At 57.5% G+C, this 13,841-nt stretch overlaps 1 protein-coding gene across 9 annotated transcripts in view; it reads left to right on the forward strand.

The window, feature by feature from the left end:
* The window catches only part of LDB3 (LIM domain binding 3), a 70,180-nt gene that overhangs the window by 13,561 nt on the left and 42,778 nt on the right, over positions 1 to 13,841 (forward strand). For 3 of the 9 annotated variants that reach the window (XM_034931035.3, XM_034931028.2, XM_034931030.2), the window contains exons 5-8: positions 5,421 to 5,443; positions 6,807 to 7,010; positions 11,666 to 11,835; positions 12,305 to 12,341. In XM_034931035.3, coding sequence (XP_034786926.1) covers positions 5,421 to 5,443; positions 6,807 to 7,010; positions 11,666 to 11,835; positions 12,305 to 12,341 — 434 coding nt within the window. Of the gene's footprint in view, positions 1 to 1,178; positions 1,544 to 5,420; positions 5,444 to 6,806; positions 7,011 to 11,665; positions 11,836 to 12,304; positions 12,342 to 13,841 lie in introns of all 9 variants that reach the window. The other 6 variants (XM_034931022.2, XM_034931031.3, XM_034931024.2 and 3 more) reach the window with 2 other exon arrangements.

A 13,841-nucleotide genomic window follows, 5' to 3' on the forward strand; every position in this document is an offset into this window, starting at 1 on the left:
TGAGGCCGTGGGATCAGCCCTGCCCCATCCCTGTCCCTGCTGCAGCTGACCCTGGGGAAGTGAGGCAGCCCCTTGGGAGAGACTTTCAAGCCCCTCTTGAACACTGGATGTGGGAATGAATGCCTGCCTGGGTGCAAGCCACCTCCGCTATGCCTCGTGGCTGGGCTGATAGGAAGCCAGCTTGGGCAGCAGTGTTCCCAAGAGAGGGGTCACCCTCCTGGCCAGGCAGGGGACGAGCATCCAGGCTCTGACCTTCATTTGCCAAGGGGGCCACCGCTGGGTGACTGTGGCTGAGGCCCAGCTTGACGAGGACCTCCAGGTGTGGAGGGGCCTGCTGGCCTCACCCAGATCTCTCCCTCTGGTTTCCACTTCCCCACCTGCCCCTCCCAAGTGCATGCCCCTGTAGCCCTTAGGACGTGCTGGTAATGGCAGGCACGGGGGAGAAGGGAGGCCAAGCCCTGGCTCCAGACCTCACCACTGCCCCCTTCCCAAGGCCCCACCAAGCAGCTCAACCCCCGAGGGCTCCCTGCTCAACTTCTCCCCCTATGTGAGCTGATAGTGACCCCACCTGTCCAGTGGGACAGATTGGGCAGGGGGGTGGGGAGAGGGGAGAAAAAGAGGCTGACAGGGGTGGGGTAGGTCACAGACTGGGGAAGTGGGTGGAGGGCTGCTTGGGAGATGCTTGCAGAGGTAGACTGAGGGGCCCAAATGTGAGCTACCCAATTCCTCAGCTTCCCTCCTCACCTCCCCACCACCTGCCCACAACCAGCCCAGGAACTTCATCTCACTGGCAGTGTGGGGTCAGTGGAGCAGGAGGCTGGGCTGTGCCCACTGGGCACCCACTCTCAGGGGCAGGGGGAACAGACACAGAACGGGCCATCCCCTGACCCCTACACCCACTTCCTCGGGCCCTGGGGGCAGGAAGCTTGGCTTGGCTTCCATGCAGGGCTTGGCACTCTGCCCAGCTGGATGCCAGCCTCAGGCCAGGCCAGGAGCCATGTGCCTGCCTGCTCCTCTGCCAGTGTCCTCCCCTCCAGGTGCTGCGCCCAGGCGCTCTGGGCTTCAGGCTGCGGGGCTCGCGCTAACACATCTGTTTCAGGTCCACGCAGGAGCGCTGGGACGCATGTGGCCTCTAACCGCTCTCTTCTCTCTCCCCTGCATGGCCTGCCCTGTGCCAGGACCCCGCTCTGGACACGAACGGCAGCCTGGTGGCACCCAGCCCCAGCCCTGAGGCGAGGGCCAGCCCAGGCACCCCAGGCACCCCGGAGCTCAGGCCCACCTTTAGCCCTGCCTTCTCCCGGCCCTCCGCCTTCTCACTCGCCGAGGCCTCTGACCCTGGCCCTCCGCGGGCCAGCCTGAGGGCCAAGACCAGCCCAGAGGGGGCCCGGGACCTACTCGGCCCAAAAGCCCTGCCGGGCTCGAGCCAGCCGAGGCAATATAACAACCCCATTGGCCTGTACTCGGCAGAGACCCTGAGGGAGATGGCTCAGATGTACCAGATGAGCCTCCGAGGGAAGGCCTCGGGTGTCGGACTCCCAGGAGGGTAGGTAACGGACATACAGCTCTCCACAGGTGGCCTGGGCCACCTGGGTCCTCGGTGCTCGGCAGAGACCTGGTCAGGTGGTCAGAGCGAGGCACTGGCCCCAATCCAGCCAGCCCCGAGCCCATGAGGTCAGCAGTGATCCTGCGGCGTTTGCCATGAGCCGGGCATGCTAGCGATTTATACAACCAACCACGCTGGGGTGACATGTCGGATTTTGCAGAGGAGGAAACTGAGGCTCAGAGAAGGTTAAGTCACAGTCCGTTTGTCCAGCTACCATGTGGCCGAGCCAGTCCTGAATTCAGGAGATTCTGACTTCCAACACTTTTTCACTAGGCCACTCCCCAGAACAGGACAGCACAGCCTGCAGCCTTCAAGAGCTATGCACAGGTCCCCACCCCTCTGGGAGCTCGGAGGCAGGAGCAGGGGAGCGTTCGAGAGGTGGAAAAGCGAGTTATCTGGCACTAGGAATAGTCTGGGAAGCTGCCTGGAGGAGGGAGCCCTTGAATTGTATATGGAGAGACTCTTTGGCAGTGGCGTGCAGGGAGCGGGTTTGCAGGAGTGACCTTGGCCAGGGTGGGGTGGCGAGGAAGCAGGACCCCAAGGAGAAAGGGGCTGTGCAGGAGAACAGCAGCCTCACCCCTAAGGTCTAGCTGGCGGGACTCTGGGAGCACAGCAGTTAAAAGGACATGGGACTGGGGCACTGTAGGGGGGAGGCAAGGGAACGGAGTCCCCACACTGGGCCTGTGTTAGCTCTGAGCCCTTCACGCTTGTTCTCTCACCCTAACTTCTACTCCCGCCCTGTGCAATTGGCATAGCCCTCTCCAGGCAGGGCAGGCTGAGTCAAGGCAGTAGAGCCTAGTGGTTCAGGGTTCCTCCTCCGAATCATGGAGGAATCACACTGTCCATGTCTCAGGGTTATTGGGAGGATAAAGGGCCCAACACTTGTAAAGCTCTGAGCTTTGTCTGTCACCCACTCACTGCATGACACCTGGTATCATCACTGCCTGGAGCCACCCAGAAGAGTCACAGTAGGAATCCAGTCAGTCTGGCCCAAGCCCATGCCCTTGCCTTTGCCCTTGCAGCAGAAGGCACCTGTGCCCCATCGGGTCACTGCTCCCTGTGGCCCTCAGCTTCCCCACCCCCCCCCCAGCTCTTTCTGGAATCCTCAGTGAAGCTGATCTCTGGCACCACATGGCTTGCTTCCCTTACCCAAGGTGACAGAGCCATATATGCCCCCAGGGTTCCCCAGCAAAGGACTTTTGCCAGAAAACTCAGGGAATAGTAGAACAGAGATGACCTCCTTGTCCCGCATTTGTTGGGCTGGTAGGTCTTCCTGGTCCTTTTCAGGAACTGGCCTCAGGCAGAGAGGTCAGCCTCTGGTGGCCTGGGACTCCCAGGAGACCCACCTGCAATGATGATAATGTCTCCCCATACTGACCATGCACTCTGGCTATGGACCAGCTAACAGTCCACATGCCTTATCTCTCAGCAACTCTCTCTAACACAACTCTCTCTGCAACTCCAGAGGTGGGCATGATTTTCCCCATTTTATAGCTGGAAAATAGACACTCAGAGAGAGCAAGTAATTTGCCCAAGGTCACACAGCTAGTAAGTGGCAGACAGAACTGGCATGCAGGTCTGCCTGACTCCACTTTGCATTGAGACAGGGACTTGCTGCCTGCTCAGGGAAGTGAGGGGCCAGGCCCACCTCTGCTTCCCATAGTGCCTAAGGTACTCTGCTGTCGGTGCAGGGGCTGCCCAGACCCTGATGAATGTGTAAATTATTTCTTGGTGCTCAGAGCAGCAGAGTCTGACGTTTCCTCCAAGGGATGGTGGGCTAGGCGAGGATGTGCAGTGGGTGCTTCATCCAAAGTAAAAGCTGATGCTGCTGTCTCAGGCAATGCCGGCAGGAAGGGCTGGAGCCTCTGACCTGGGCTGGCCTAGGGCAACCTCTGCTGGGCTGAGGCCACCACCTATGCTAAGTGGGTCAGCAACAGGGTCAGCAAGGGCTAATCCCTGTGCTTATCCATGGCACACTTCTCCCATGCTGAGCACCTTAGACTCATGACCCGTTCAGTCTGCACAACCCACCTGTGTGGTAGGCACTACCATCTCAAGAATTAGAATTAGGAAACAGGCTGGGACGGGTGGGTAATTTGCCCGGAGTCACAGTGCTAGGAAGAGGCAGGGTCACAACTTGAACTCTGTCCTGTCTGGCTCCAAAAAGAAGCCCCTTCCCCTACTCTCTCCTCTGGGCAGCTTGCAGTGCAATTCTTTGGCACCTCGTATCCTCTTGGAAGGAGGAGAGAGAAACAGATGTGGTGCAAGGGCAGACAGGCATAGGCATCCCAGCAGCCCCCTTCTTCTCCTCCCTTCTGGGGCTGGCACTGAAGGGCAGTGCCCCTCAGGCCACTCAGTGCAAGGGCCCCTGGGCAGGTCTTACATCTTTGGCTCGTCTTCCCCAAGACCCAGGCACTGGCTCCTCTCAGATGTGTTTGCTGCAGCCATCCCAGCCCCAGGTCCTGGGTGGGAGAAGCTGAGCAGGAGGCAGGAATAAATGTCAAAGAAGGAGCAGGCTGCCAAGGCAGGGCAGAGGCAACCCCCACCCCACCAGGCCAACACTGCCCTCTGCAGGGGGCCCTGGGCTGGTCAGGGCAAGAGATGACCCTGCAGCTGTCAGCACTGGCCAAAAATGGAGAAGGAATGGAGCTCCGTGCTGGCCCTTTCCTAATATAGCTCCACTTGCAGCTATTTTGAGCCTGGGAGGATAGAGTGAATTTTATCAGTTCTGAGGCAGTGGCGGGCCTGGGGCAGAGCAGGGCCACTGTGCTGCTCCCTGGGACCGGGGACCACTGACTTGAGCCTGGCTCCCCAGGGTTTGGCTGCAAATGACCAGGGCCAGGCTGGCCGGGGCCCAAGCTCCCCCAGCTACAGCCCACACTGGGCAGATTCAAGAAGGTGGCAGAGTTTGGGGACAGAGCCCCCCACCTTCCACACTGTCTCCCTCACAGGCCCCAGACAGGGCTGCTGGCCACAGGGTCTGCCACTGCAGGGAATTTGCATTTAAAGAAACACGGGACAGACACTGCTTTCCCTACAGAGACCATGCTCTGGGAGGCTCACTCTCAGGTCAGAGTGAGAGGAAGGGGCCTCTCACTGTGCTGCCTCGGCTGTTGAGCTCACACTTCTCCCTGCGCCTGCTTGCTCCTCCATCCTGCCTCATTGCTGGCCCAAGGGGCCTTTAGGAGTGGCACCTGGTGACTGTGCACCCCACTCCCCTATACCCCAAGAGGAGCAGCCAGAGCTGCCTGCATCTCTTCTGGGAGGGAGAGGAGGTCAGGTTTGAGGGGGCATAGGAAACCCCGCACACACCCTGCCTCCTTACCACTGCAATGCCTGCTCAGGACAGAATTCCAGAGCTGCCCCCACAAAACAGACTCTTAGTCCGGAGCTGCTGACAGGCAGGGAGGCCCCTGGGCCTCAGCCTTTTCCATAGCAGCCACAGCTGGTCCTGTCTCCACGCCTAGCTTCCTCTCTGGGGTCTATAGCCAGGTTTGTATGTGGGGGATTCATGTATGCGGTACGAGTGCCCCTGAAGATAGACAAGAAAACCCTTCTTCTGGCAAAGCAGAGGGCACTGGGGACCCCTCAAGAGGGAAACATTGCTGTGTCAGTCTCTGAACCAAACCGAGGGTCCCAGTAGCTGTGATTCCCGGCTGTGAGTTCTCCCTCCTCACTCCTTGCTCTCCTCACCCATTGAGGTTTGGGCTGGTTCTGCCTCCACAATGACCAGGCTGATGATGGCCCCGGCGCTCAAACTGCCCCTGGTGGAGCCTCTCTCTGACCACCCTGTCTTCTTTGCCCTTTTCCTCCCCAGGTGGTAGTCAACTCTCCAGCCAAGTTAGTATCAAAGGACAGCATGTGTGTGCGCTTGCGTGCCAGCCCCAGCATGTGGCTGCGTGTGTCTGGCGTGGATAGAGTGTGCCTGCTGGCATGTGTACATGTATGTGCATATGTATGAGTGGGGTACACTTGTACCCCTGGGTGAGCCTGCATGTGTGAAGCTGGAGTAGAAGCATTTGGGGGTGGGAGTGGGGGCTCCATCTGATGGTTCTAATTTCATTCCCAATTTCCTGCTGCAGCAGCTGCTTAAGATGTGCCTGGGGTTGGTGACGGTGGCGGGCGCAGGGGGAGGGGGACACAGGCTGTGCTGCTGCTGGGCCTGTGTGAGCCTGAAGACCTTTCTGTCCCGGCGACCCCTCAGAAGGGCTGCACTGGATCTTGTCTGCCGGGGGAGCGCACCTATCCATTGGAGGGAAGAGCCTCCTGTGGGTAGAGGATGGCCAGCTACTCAGCAAACTGGACTTGAGGGGGCCTGGGCAGCTGGAGCCCTGCTCTGAGGAAGAAGCACATTCCCTGAAGCGTCTGGAAGATCAGAGCCCTGGGCCACCAAGGGGGTGGCCTGCAGGAAGAGCCCCTTCACGGAGAAACCTTGCTCAGAATCCCTGTGGGTGCCAGTGGAGCCGCTTTTCGCCTTTGGGGCGTTCTGGACTCAGCTTGGGCTGCTGCTCCCGTCCCCTACCCCCAGCCCCATGCCCGCGCTTCCCCTGCTGTGTGTAGTGGGAGATCTCTCTGTGCCTGGCAGCCCCTGCAGACCCTGGGAGGGAGCTCAGGCTGAGCCAGGCACTGCAGGGGATCTGGGAAAGCCAAGATGGGCAAGGAAACCCTTCTATGGCCAGGAGTGGTGGCTCATGCCTGTAATCCCAACACTGTGAGAGGCCAAGGCAGAAGGATCAGCTTGAGGTCAGGAGTTCAAGACCAACCTGGGCAACATCGTGAGACTCTGTCTTTACAGAAAAAAAAAAAATAGTGGCATATGCCTGTGGTCCTAGCTACCTCAGGAGGCTGAGGTGAGAGGATCACTTGAGCCCAAGAGGTTGAGACTGGAGTGAGTGGAGATCACACCACTGCACTCCACCATGGGCGACAAAGCAAGACCCTGTATCAAAAAAAGAAAAGAGAAAAAAGAAAACCTTCTGCTGCACTGGGCTTTGGGGGAGGGCACCAAGGATTTTCTTGAATAGACCCAGACCACCCACCATCAGGAGACTTGTGTAGCCTATGGGGGTTCAGGGCCTCGGCTCTGGGAGATCTCTCTCGACACCCACCGCACCCAGCCCTTGCCTTGGCCACCCATGTAACCACCACCTGTTGCCCTTTTCTCCTCCCTCTCCCTGCCCGTACTCCCGCACCCCTCCCCCAGCGCCGACTACCAGGAACGCTTCAACCCCAGTGCCCTGAAGGACTCGGCCCTGTCCACCCACAAGCCCATCGAGGTGAAGGGGCTGGGCGGCAAGGCCACCATCATCCATGCGCAGTACAACACGCCCATCAGCATGTATTCCCAGGATGCCATCATGGACGCCATCGCTGGGCAGGCCCAAGCCCAAGGCAGTGACTTCAGTGGGTAAGCGCCTCCCTCCTCCACCGCCACTCAGTGCCTCCAGAGCCCGAGGGGTCTGGGCCATTGGGCACCATCGGGACCAGCTTTCTTCCCTCACGTTGGACCTCCTGGAGGCATGGCCCTTGGAGGGGAGCCAGCCTTCACCAGGGCCTTCTGGAACGTGGGTATCCTCTCTTCAGACCCTCTCCATGGTCAGCTTTAGGAGAAGGGTGGAGAAATGCAGAAAATGGTGGCTCCTCAAAGTGCTTTTCACAGCCTCTGCATTTTCCCAGGCTCTATGAGGAGGCTGGAAGAAGAGACTTCTACAGTCCTCTTAACAAGGGGACCATTCTGGAGGCCCCCAGGCCTCTCACAGCGAAGCTGTCCTTTAAGGAGGGGGAAGTTACCAGGTTCTTCCAGCGATGAGAATTGATTCAAATACACTGGCTGGGTTTCTGGTTTGGGAAGGGGTCTGTGACCAACCATCCACACTACTGCTGGCAATCAGTCCCACAGATGGGAGCAATCCCCTTCTCTTTGCCCTAGGAAGCCCGGCCTCAAGGCAGTGGCATTTAAGACATCCTTGGTTCCTGGAATTCACCCATTAGCTATGGTTGGGGAATTTGAGGGTTGGTAAAGGAAGAGTTGGCTGAAAATCATTTGTGGATGAAAAATGCTAGCAATGCAAACATTCATGCAGACAGACTTCTCTCTGTGTGTCTCTGTGTCTCCCTCTCTCTGCGTGTCTCTGTGTCTCCCTCTCTCTGTATGTCTCTTTCTGTCTTCCTCCTTGTTGCTTTTTCTCTGTCTCTCCCTCCCCCCACCCTCGTGTGTGTGTGTGTGTGTGTGTGTGTGTGTGTGTGTGTATGTGTCTGTCTGTCTATCTGTTGTTTCTTTTTTACACACATACACATAGTTCCTCACTGTTTTCTACTTGGGAATACCACCGCGTTGGCTGATTATCAGTCTGGGCAACATCTTATCCCTGGGTCAGGATCCCCTAGCAATTCAAGGCAAAAAGTCTTGAAATGACAGTGATGCTTTTTTCCAAAGCCAGGAAAAACGATGTAATAAGAGGGATGGAGGGATTAAAAAGTCCCAGAGAACCCAGTTGCACTTGGCCTTTCCAGACCCCAGCCCTTGTGGCCATGATATGCATGCAGGTTATAAAGAGCAGGCTCCCCAGCCCCAAGGGTGGAACAGTGTGGGCTCTCTGGGCTCTGCTGGAACTGAGGAGCCTGGGGCCCTTTTGGAGATGCAGTACTTCCTCTAGGCCACCAGGGAGCAGAGGTCGCCTGTCCTGGAGTTTCAAGTCAAACTCCCAAGGCTCAGGGCTGCTGCTCTTCGCCTAATTCTGGGCAAGGTCGATTGAATTCCATCATTCAAAGCAGAAAATATGACCATGCAAGTTTACAAACACAAGCATTAGCTCATGCGTACCCAGAAAAACAAGGCTGCCTAAGCCCAAGAGCTAACAGGGATTTCCTGTTAACATTTCTTTGTCACGTGTGTCCTTGGTGTGCTCTTAAAAGTAGTAGCAATGGCCAAAGGGAAGTTCAATGGAGAATAATGAAAGAAATGCTCTTCACTAACTTTCTGTTTTCTGCACGTTGGGAAGACTGCTATCATTTGGTCTCACCACTAGGGCACCCATCAGTTTTGGAATTGATGCACTGTTGATTAATCGAGACTTCACGAAGGACCTTTCCCATCTCCCTCCTGTCCCCTCCCATCCCCTCCCTATTCCTCCCCTGGTATGCCTGGAAAGGGTCCTCTTCTCCTCTTCCTTTTAACGCAGCCACGCTGAGCTGACCATGCTGTGGTGCCAGTGAGTAACCCTCTTGGCCATAACGTGCTCCCATTTCTGCTGTTAATTTCCGTGGTTCCTTCCTCAATGACCGTGTTTTTTCTCTTTTTCTTCCTCCTTCACCCACCCCATTCCCATAACTCGTTTCTGACCCTAACCCGGCTCTCTTGTGTGCGCTGCCCCTCTGCTATCCCATGATGGACGCGCACTCACGGCTGGGTTTTCCTCTGCTTGGCAGGGCGTCACCGCTGGCGTAAGTAGACCCTGCAGTGTCTGTCCAGTCATCCGTCTGTCTGGTTGTGGGATGGTGTGTGGGTTTGGTGGGATGTGTCTGAGGACCAGTGGTCAGCCCACGTGCTCTGTCCACGCTCCTCCTCACACCCACCTGTCAGCCAAATGACATCCCTTGCAGCCTTTACAGGCAAGTACTTGTCTCTTGGGGTTTGTCCAAATAATGTCACTGTGGTCACAGAAATCACAGAGTAGTGACACTCATGCTGCAGGCCCAGGCTGGGGGTGCATACCTGTGTTCTTCTTGCCGTGCTTTGGGGTAGCTCCCCCCGCCTTTTCTATCTGCACTGGAACAGTGTAGACCCGGACATTAGAATGCACACTGGGCCATTATTCAGGGCTAGAAGGTGACAAGGTAACCTCTTGGAGGCCACTCCCCAGAATCCTCATGGGAAGTGTATCTGCAGGAGCCAGTGCCTGCCATGACCACCCATGGGAGGGGAAAGATGAATCAGACTGGGGGCTGCACACAGTGAAGCAAATGCAGCGGTGACCTGATGTTGCGGTGACTGTGGAGTGTTTTCTGTGGCAAGAAGAACAAGCTGAAAGTGGGTCCAGAGAGTGGACTCAGGCCAAGGGCCAAGGACTGCAGGACCTGTTCCATCTTCTCTGCATATATTCTCCCTGAGCCTTGGTGTCATGAAAGGCACAGCAGTTTCCTCATCTGACTCCCAGTCTTGGTCACGGCAGCAACAAGAGTCCCTGGTCTTTGCACGGGGTTGTGGGAAATGAAGCCAGAAATGCTTTCTTGAACCCTTGGAGCCAAGAAAGGCACAGGGGAGCTCCTCCTAGGCACATTCCAGGGAAACAGCAGCAAACACCTTCCACCTGCTCTCTGGATTGCAAAGCTCTGTAGAGAGGCTCAAGGGCCTTGCATCCACGCCTTCCCTCACCCACTGCACAGTTCACACTCCCTCCTTCCCTCCCCTCCCAGTGGGTCAGGAGCCAGGACCAGGGAGACCTGGTTGTGCCTTCCTGTTGCCCATCTCACCCAGACCTTAGGAACGCCTGGGACTCCTCCCTATGCCAGAAATGGCCTGTCCCAGCAACAGCAAGATCCCACCCTCTCCTTTGCTCCCTGGGCAGCTGCAGGCTCCTCCCTGGCTGGACCCTAGAAGCCTCTGCTGGTCTTTCCCAACCGATCCCAACCACAGGCTGCCAGTACCTATAGCTCTCTGGGCCAGGGCAGGGCCTTCAGCGAAGCCAGGGCAGCTCCACCCAACCTCGATCACCTTTCCCCACCTCTGCTCTTGTAGCCCACCCTGAGCCAGACACAGGGACCAGTCCTGGGACACAAGGTCAGTTCCCTGTCACACTCCTTGCAGGGAGGGTATAAGACATGGACAATGGGGAGTTTCCTCTCCCAGCCAGCCAGCCCTCTGGGGAAAAGAGAGAGGCAGGCAGAAGAGTGCTGGACAGGGCATCTTTCCAGGCATAGGTCCAGGGCCTCCCACTGGGCAGAAGTAGCCTTCCTGAGCCCTATGACTGCAGGGAGCCTAATGGAAAGGACACAGGGCTAGCAGCCAGGAAACCTAGGTTCTCACCCAATGGGGCCCTTATCTGCTGTAACCTGGAGCTAGTTGGCTGGCCTCTCTGGACCTCAGCTTCAGCATCTGTAAGAGGAGAGGGCTGGGCCAGCAGTCTGTTACTGTTGTGGGCTTCACCTGAGCCCTCCCAGGCCTCTGAGAAGGTGGGCTGGGCGGCTTGCTCCTCTGGTCCCCCGGCCAGGGTGAGTGGGCTGTAAGGCTTTTGACCATGGCCTGCACTGCAGTCTGATTCAGGCTGGGAGGCACTGGACCCGAGGGGCCCTAGGGTCCCTTCTGGCTCTGATGTAGGATTTGTTTGTTCAGCCAAGAGTTTTGTGCACCTATCATGTGCCAGACCCTGGGAGCCTAAGGGAAGGTCACCTGGTCCTCCACAAAGGGCTGCGCTTCTATGGGACAGAGGACCAGTGGCTTCCATGCAGCCCCACTCCCAACTTCCCCAGGCCAGAAATCCCCTGTCCCTACAGGCCATGCCAGGGCTGTGCCTTGCTGCCTTGTTCCTTACCACTTTCCAGCAGAGTCAGCCTACTCACACTGAGCCCACGGCCCCCAGTCCTTTTCCAGGGCAGTGACAGCATTGGCAGCTCCTTGTTTGGATCCAAAAGTGTGAGGAGGGCAGGAGATGGATCCTGAGGAATCCTCTGGGTCCCCCAATTGGCCTCTCTCCAGCCAGCCCCAAACTCACGGCCTGCTCACGGAGGTCAAAGAAGACCTGTTCTGTTTCCTCCCTCTGTAAAGGGGATCTAGGGGTGGAAATGTCTCCGGCCTAGGCCTGGAGTTAGCACTGGGGAAGGGCAGACCTGAGGGATCTGAGCCTCCTGTCTCTCATGAGGGAGGGGAGTCACTGCTTCACTGCGACCAATCTGAGCACCGAGAACCCAGGTCATGCCCATATCTCAGGTTCTCAGACAGCAATGGATAAAGGCAAGGTGGGGACAGAATGATAGGGGCCACCAATGGGCATGGAGCAGGGACCCAGCAGGGTGGGAACTGGGCTCCAGCCTAGCCCTCACCCACGGCCTCTCTCTGCATTACAGGAGCCTCCCTATTAAGGACCTTGCCGTAGACAGCGCCTCTCCCGTCTACCAGGCTGTGATTAAGAGCCAGAACAAGCCAGAAGACGAGGCTGACGAGTGGGCACGCCGTTCCTCCAACCTGCAGTCTCGCTCCTTCCGCATCCTGGCCCAGATGACGGGGACAGAATTCAGTGAGTGCAGGCTCTCAGGGTGGCTGCAGAGGAGGGAGATGCTGAGGGGCCACCAGGGACCTGGGCCCAGCACTGCAGAAGCCAGGGAGTCCTGCTACCTGCCCTTGAAGGTGGGCCAGCCTTGATGGTTTGTCAGTGGCTGGCAGGGCTCCTTCAGGGCCTCTCAGGCAGGCTGTCTGGTGACAGCAGCCTTCTGCTCCAATGCCAACTCCAACAGTGGGCAGCAGGCTTGGTGTGCAACTTCCGGGCGAGATAATTGCCCAGGGCTGGGATGAGGCCCTCTCAGGCTACCCCCTGACTCTTTCCCAAAGTCCTCTGGGGCCTCTGCCCAGCACACAGTGGACAGGCAAGGGGGCAGTCACTGTGTGGGGCCTGGCTGAATCCTGGGGACTCAGTGCCCACAGAGCCCCAGCAGCTTTCATTGCTGTGTCTCCCGTGAGTCCCCTGACCAGCTCCTTTCTACCAACAGTGCAAGACCCTGATGAAGAAGCTCTGCGAAGGTCAAGGTAAGTGCCTGGACTCAGGCTCTGTGGCCTTGCCCTCTAGCCCCGTCCCTCCCCGGGCAGCCCCCAGGTCACATCACTCATGGAAGGGACCTCTCAAGTTCATGGATTTGGAAAGCCTGGCCTGCAAAGGGCTCCAGCTGACACTAGCTTGAGGCAGCATCGTGAGTCAGTGAGGTGGGCACCTGGACGCGAGTCTCTGTCCTCCAGGCCCAGGCTACAAGAGCGAAGGCTCTGGGCTCTCCCAGCTTCATCCCTGGGCAGGGGGCAGGGCTGCTTTGGCCTTTGCTGGGCTGTTGAGAATGAGGGCATCTTTCCCTGTGAGGACACCCGGCTGGCCAACTTGCCCACCCACTCATCTCAGGGCCTGTCCCCCTATGATTCCGAAGGCTGGGCACTGAGAAACAGGCACACAGGGGGCTGTGCTGGACATGAACGCCTGACCCCTGGACTCACCTGTCCAGACCCACTTTGAGGTACCAGTTCTGTAAGTTGCTCAAAGCAAAATAGTTGCTGAAAAAAAAAGAACAAGCCCTGGACATGAGGATGGGTTTGTGCCAAGCTGGGGGTCTTAGAGCATGGTTTCCCCATCAGTTGCAGGTCTGAGGCCACAGCCACCAACCTACCACTGTGGCCCGTCAGGTGCTCATAGCATGAGGTGGGCATGGGCGGGGGGGGCATGCCATCCTGGAACTCACTGGAACCCGCTAGGGCCTTCCATGATAAGGAGTAGGGCTCATTGTGATTGTATGTACACTTCCGGTAGCAAATATGTCATCTGCATGTTCTTCCCGGCACTGTCTGCCTTGGGCCAGTGCATCCTGTGGCAGCCTCTGTGCAAGGGGCTGGGGCTCAGAGGCACCCTCCCATCCTGGGCCAAGCTTTCTGTACTTGCTAACCAGCAGGCCCAACACTCAGTGGCCATGTGACCTGTGCAGAGTAGGACTCTGGAGCCAGCTTAGACTTGGGGATTTTATTTTTGAACCAACACTTTTGCCAACTCAAGTTGCTCCCACTTTTTGGCCAGGCATCCAAGCCTAAGGTGGGGTCCTCCCAGGCCTGCTAAGGATGGCATGCAGTCCCAATAACAGTTCTTAACCCTTCAGTGCCTGCAGGGCATCTAGAGAGTCCGCGATGAAGTGATGTTTGATTTAGCTCAAAAGTTAAGCTCCAGCTGCTTTAAGTGCTAGAGCTCTCAGCTCTCCCCTCCCGCTGTGCTCCGCTGTCCCTGCGTGCTGCTCCCATGCTTGTCTTGCCCTCCTCTTAGAAGCCACCCATGTAGCTGCTTCAGTGTGCAATGCAGATGTTCCCAAACATTTGATAAAAAAAGTCTTTAAATCACACACCCCAGAGCAAGCGGCTTCAAAATCCCCCCGGGTTCCTTCCAGCAACAGGCCAGCAGGGGGCCTTTTTTCTCCCTCCCCTGAGACCCAGAGTCCTGCCCTCCTGGCTCCCTTCTGGTTCCTTAATGTTCTGCTTCCCTCCGATATGCAAAGCAGTCAC

Source organism: Pan paniscus, chromosome 8 (genome assembly GCF_029289425.2).
Source record: "Pan paniscus chromosome 8, NHGRI_mPanPan1-v2.0_pri, whole genome shotgun sequence".
Lineage (NCBI taxonomy): Eukaryota > Metazoa > Chordata > Mammalia > Primates > Hominidae > Pan > Pan paniscus.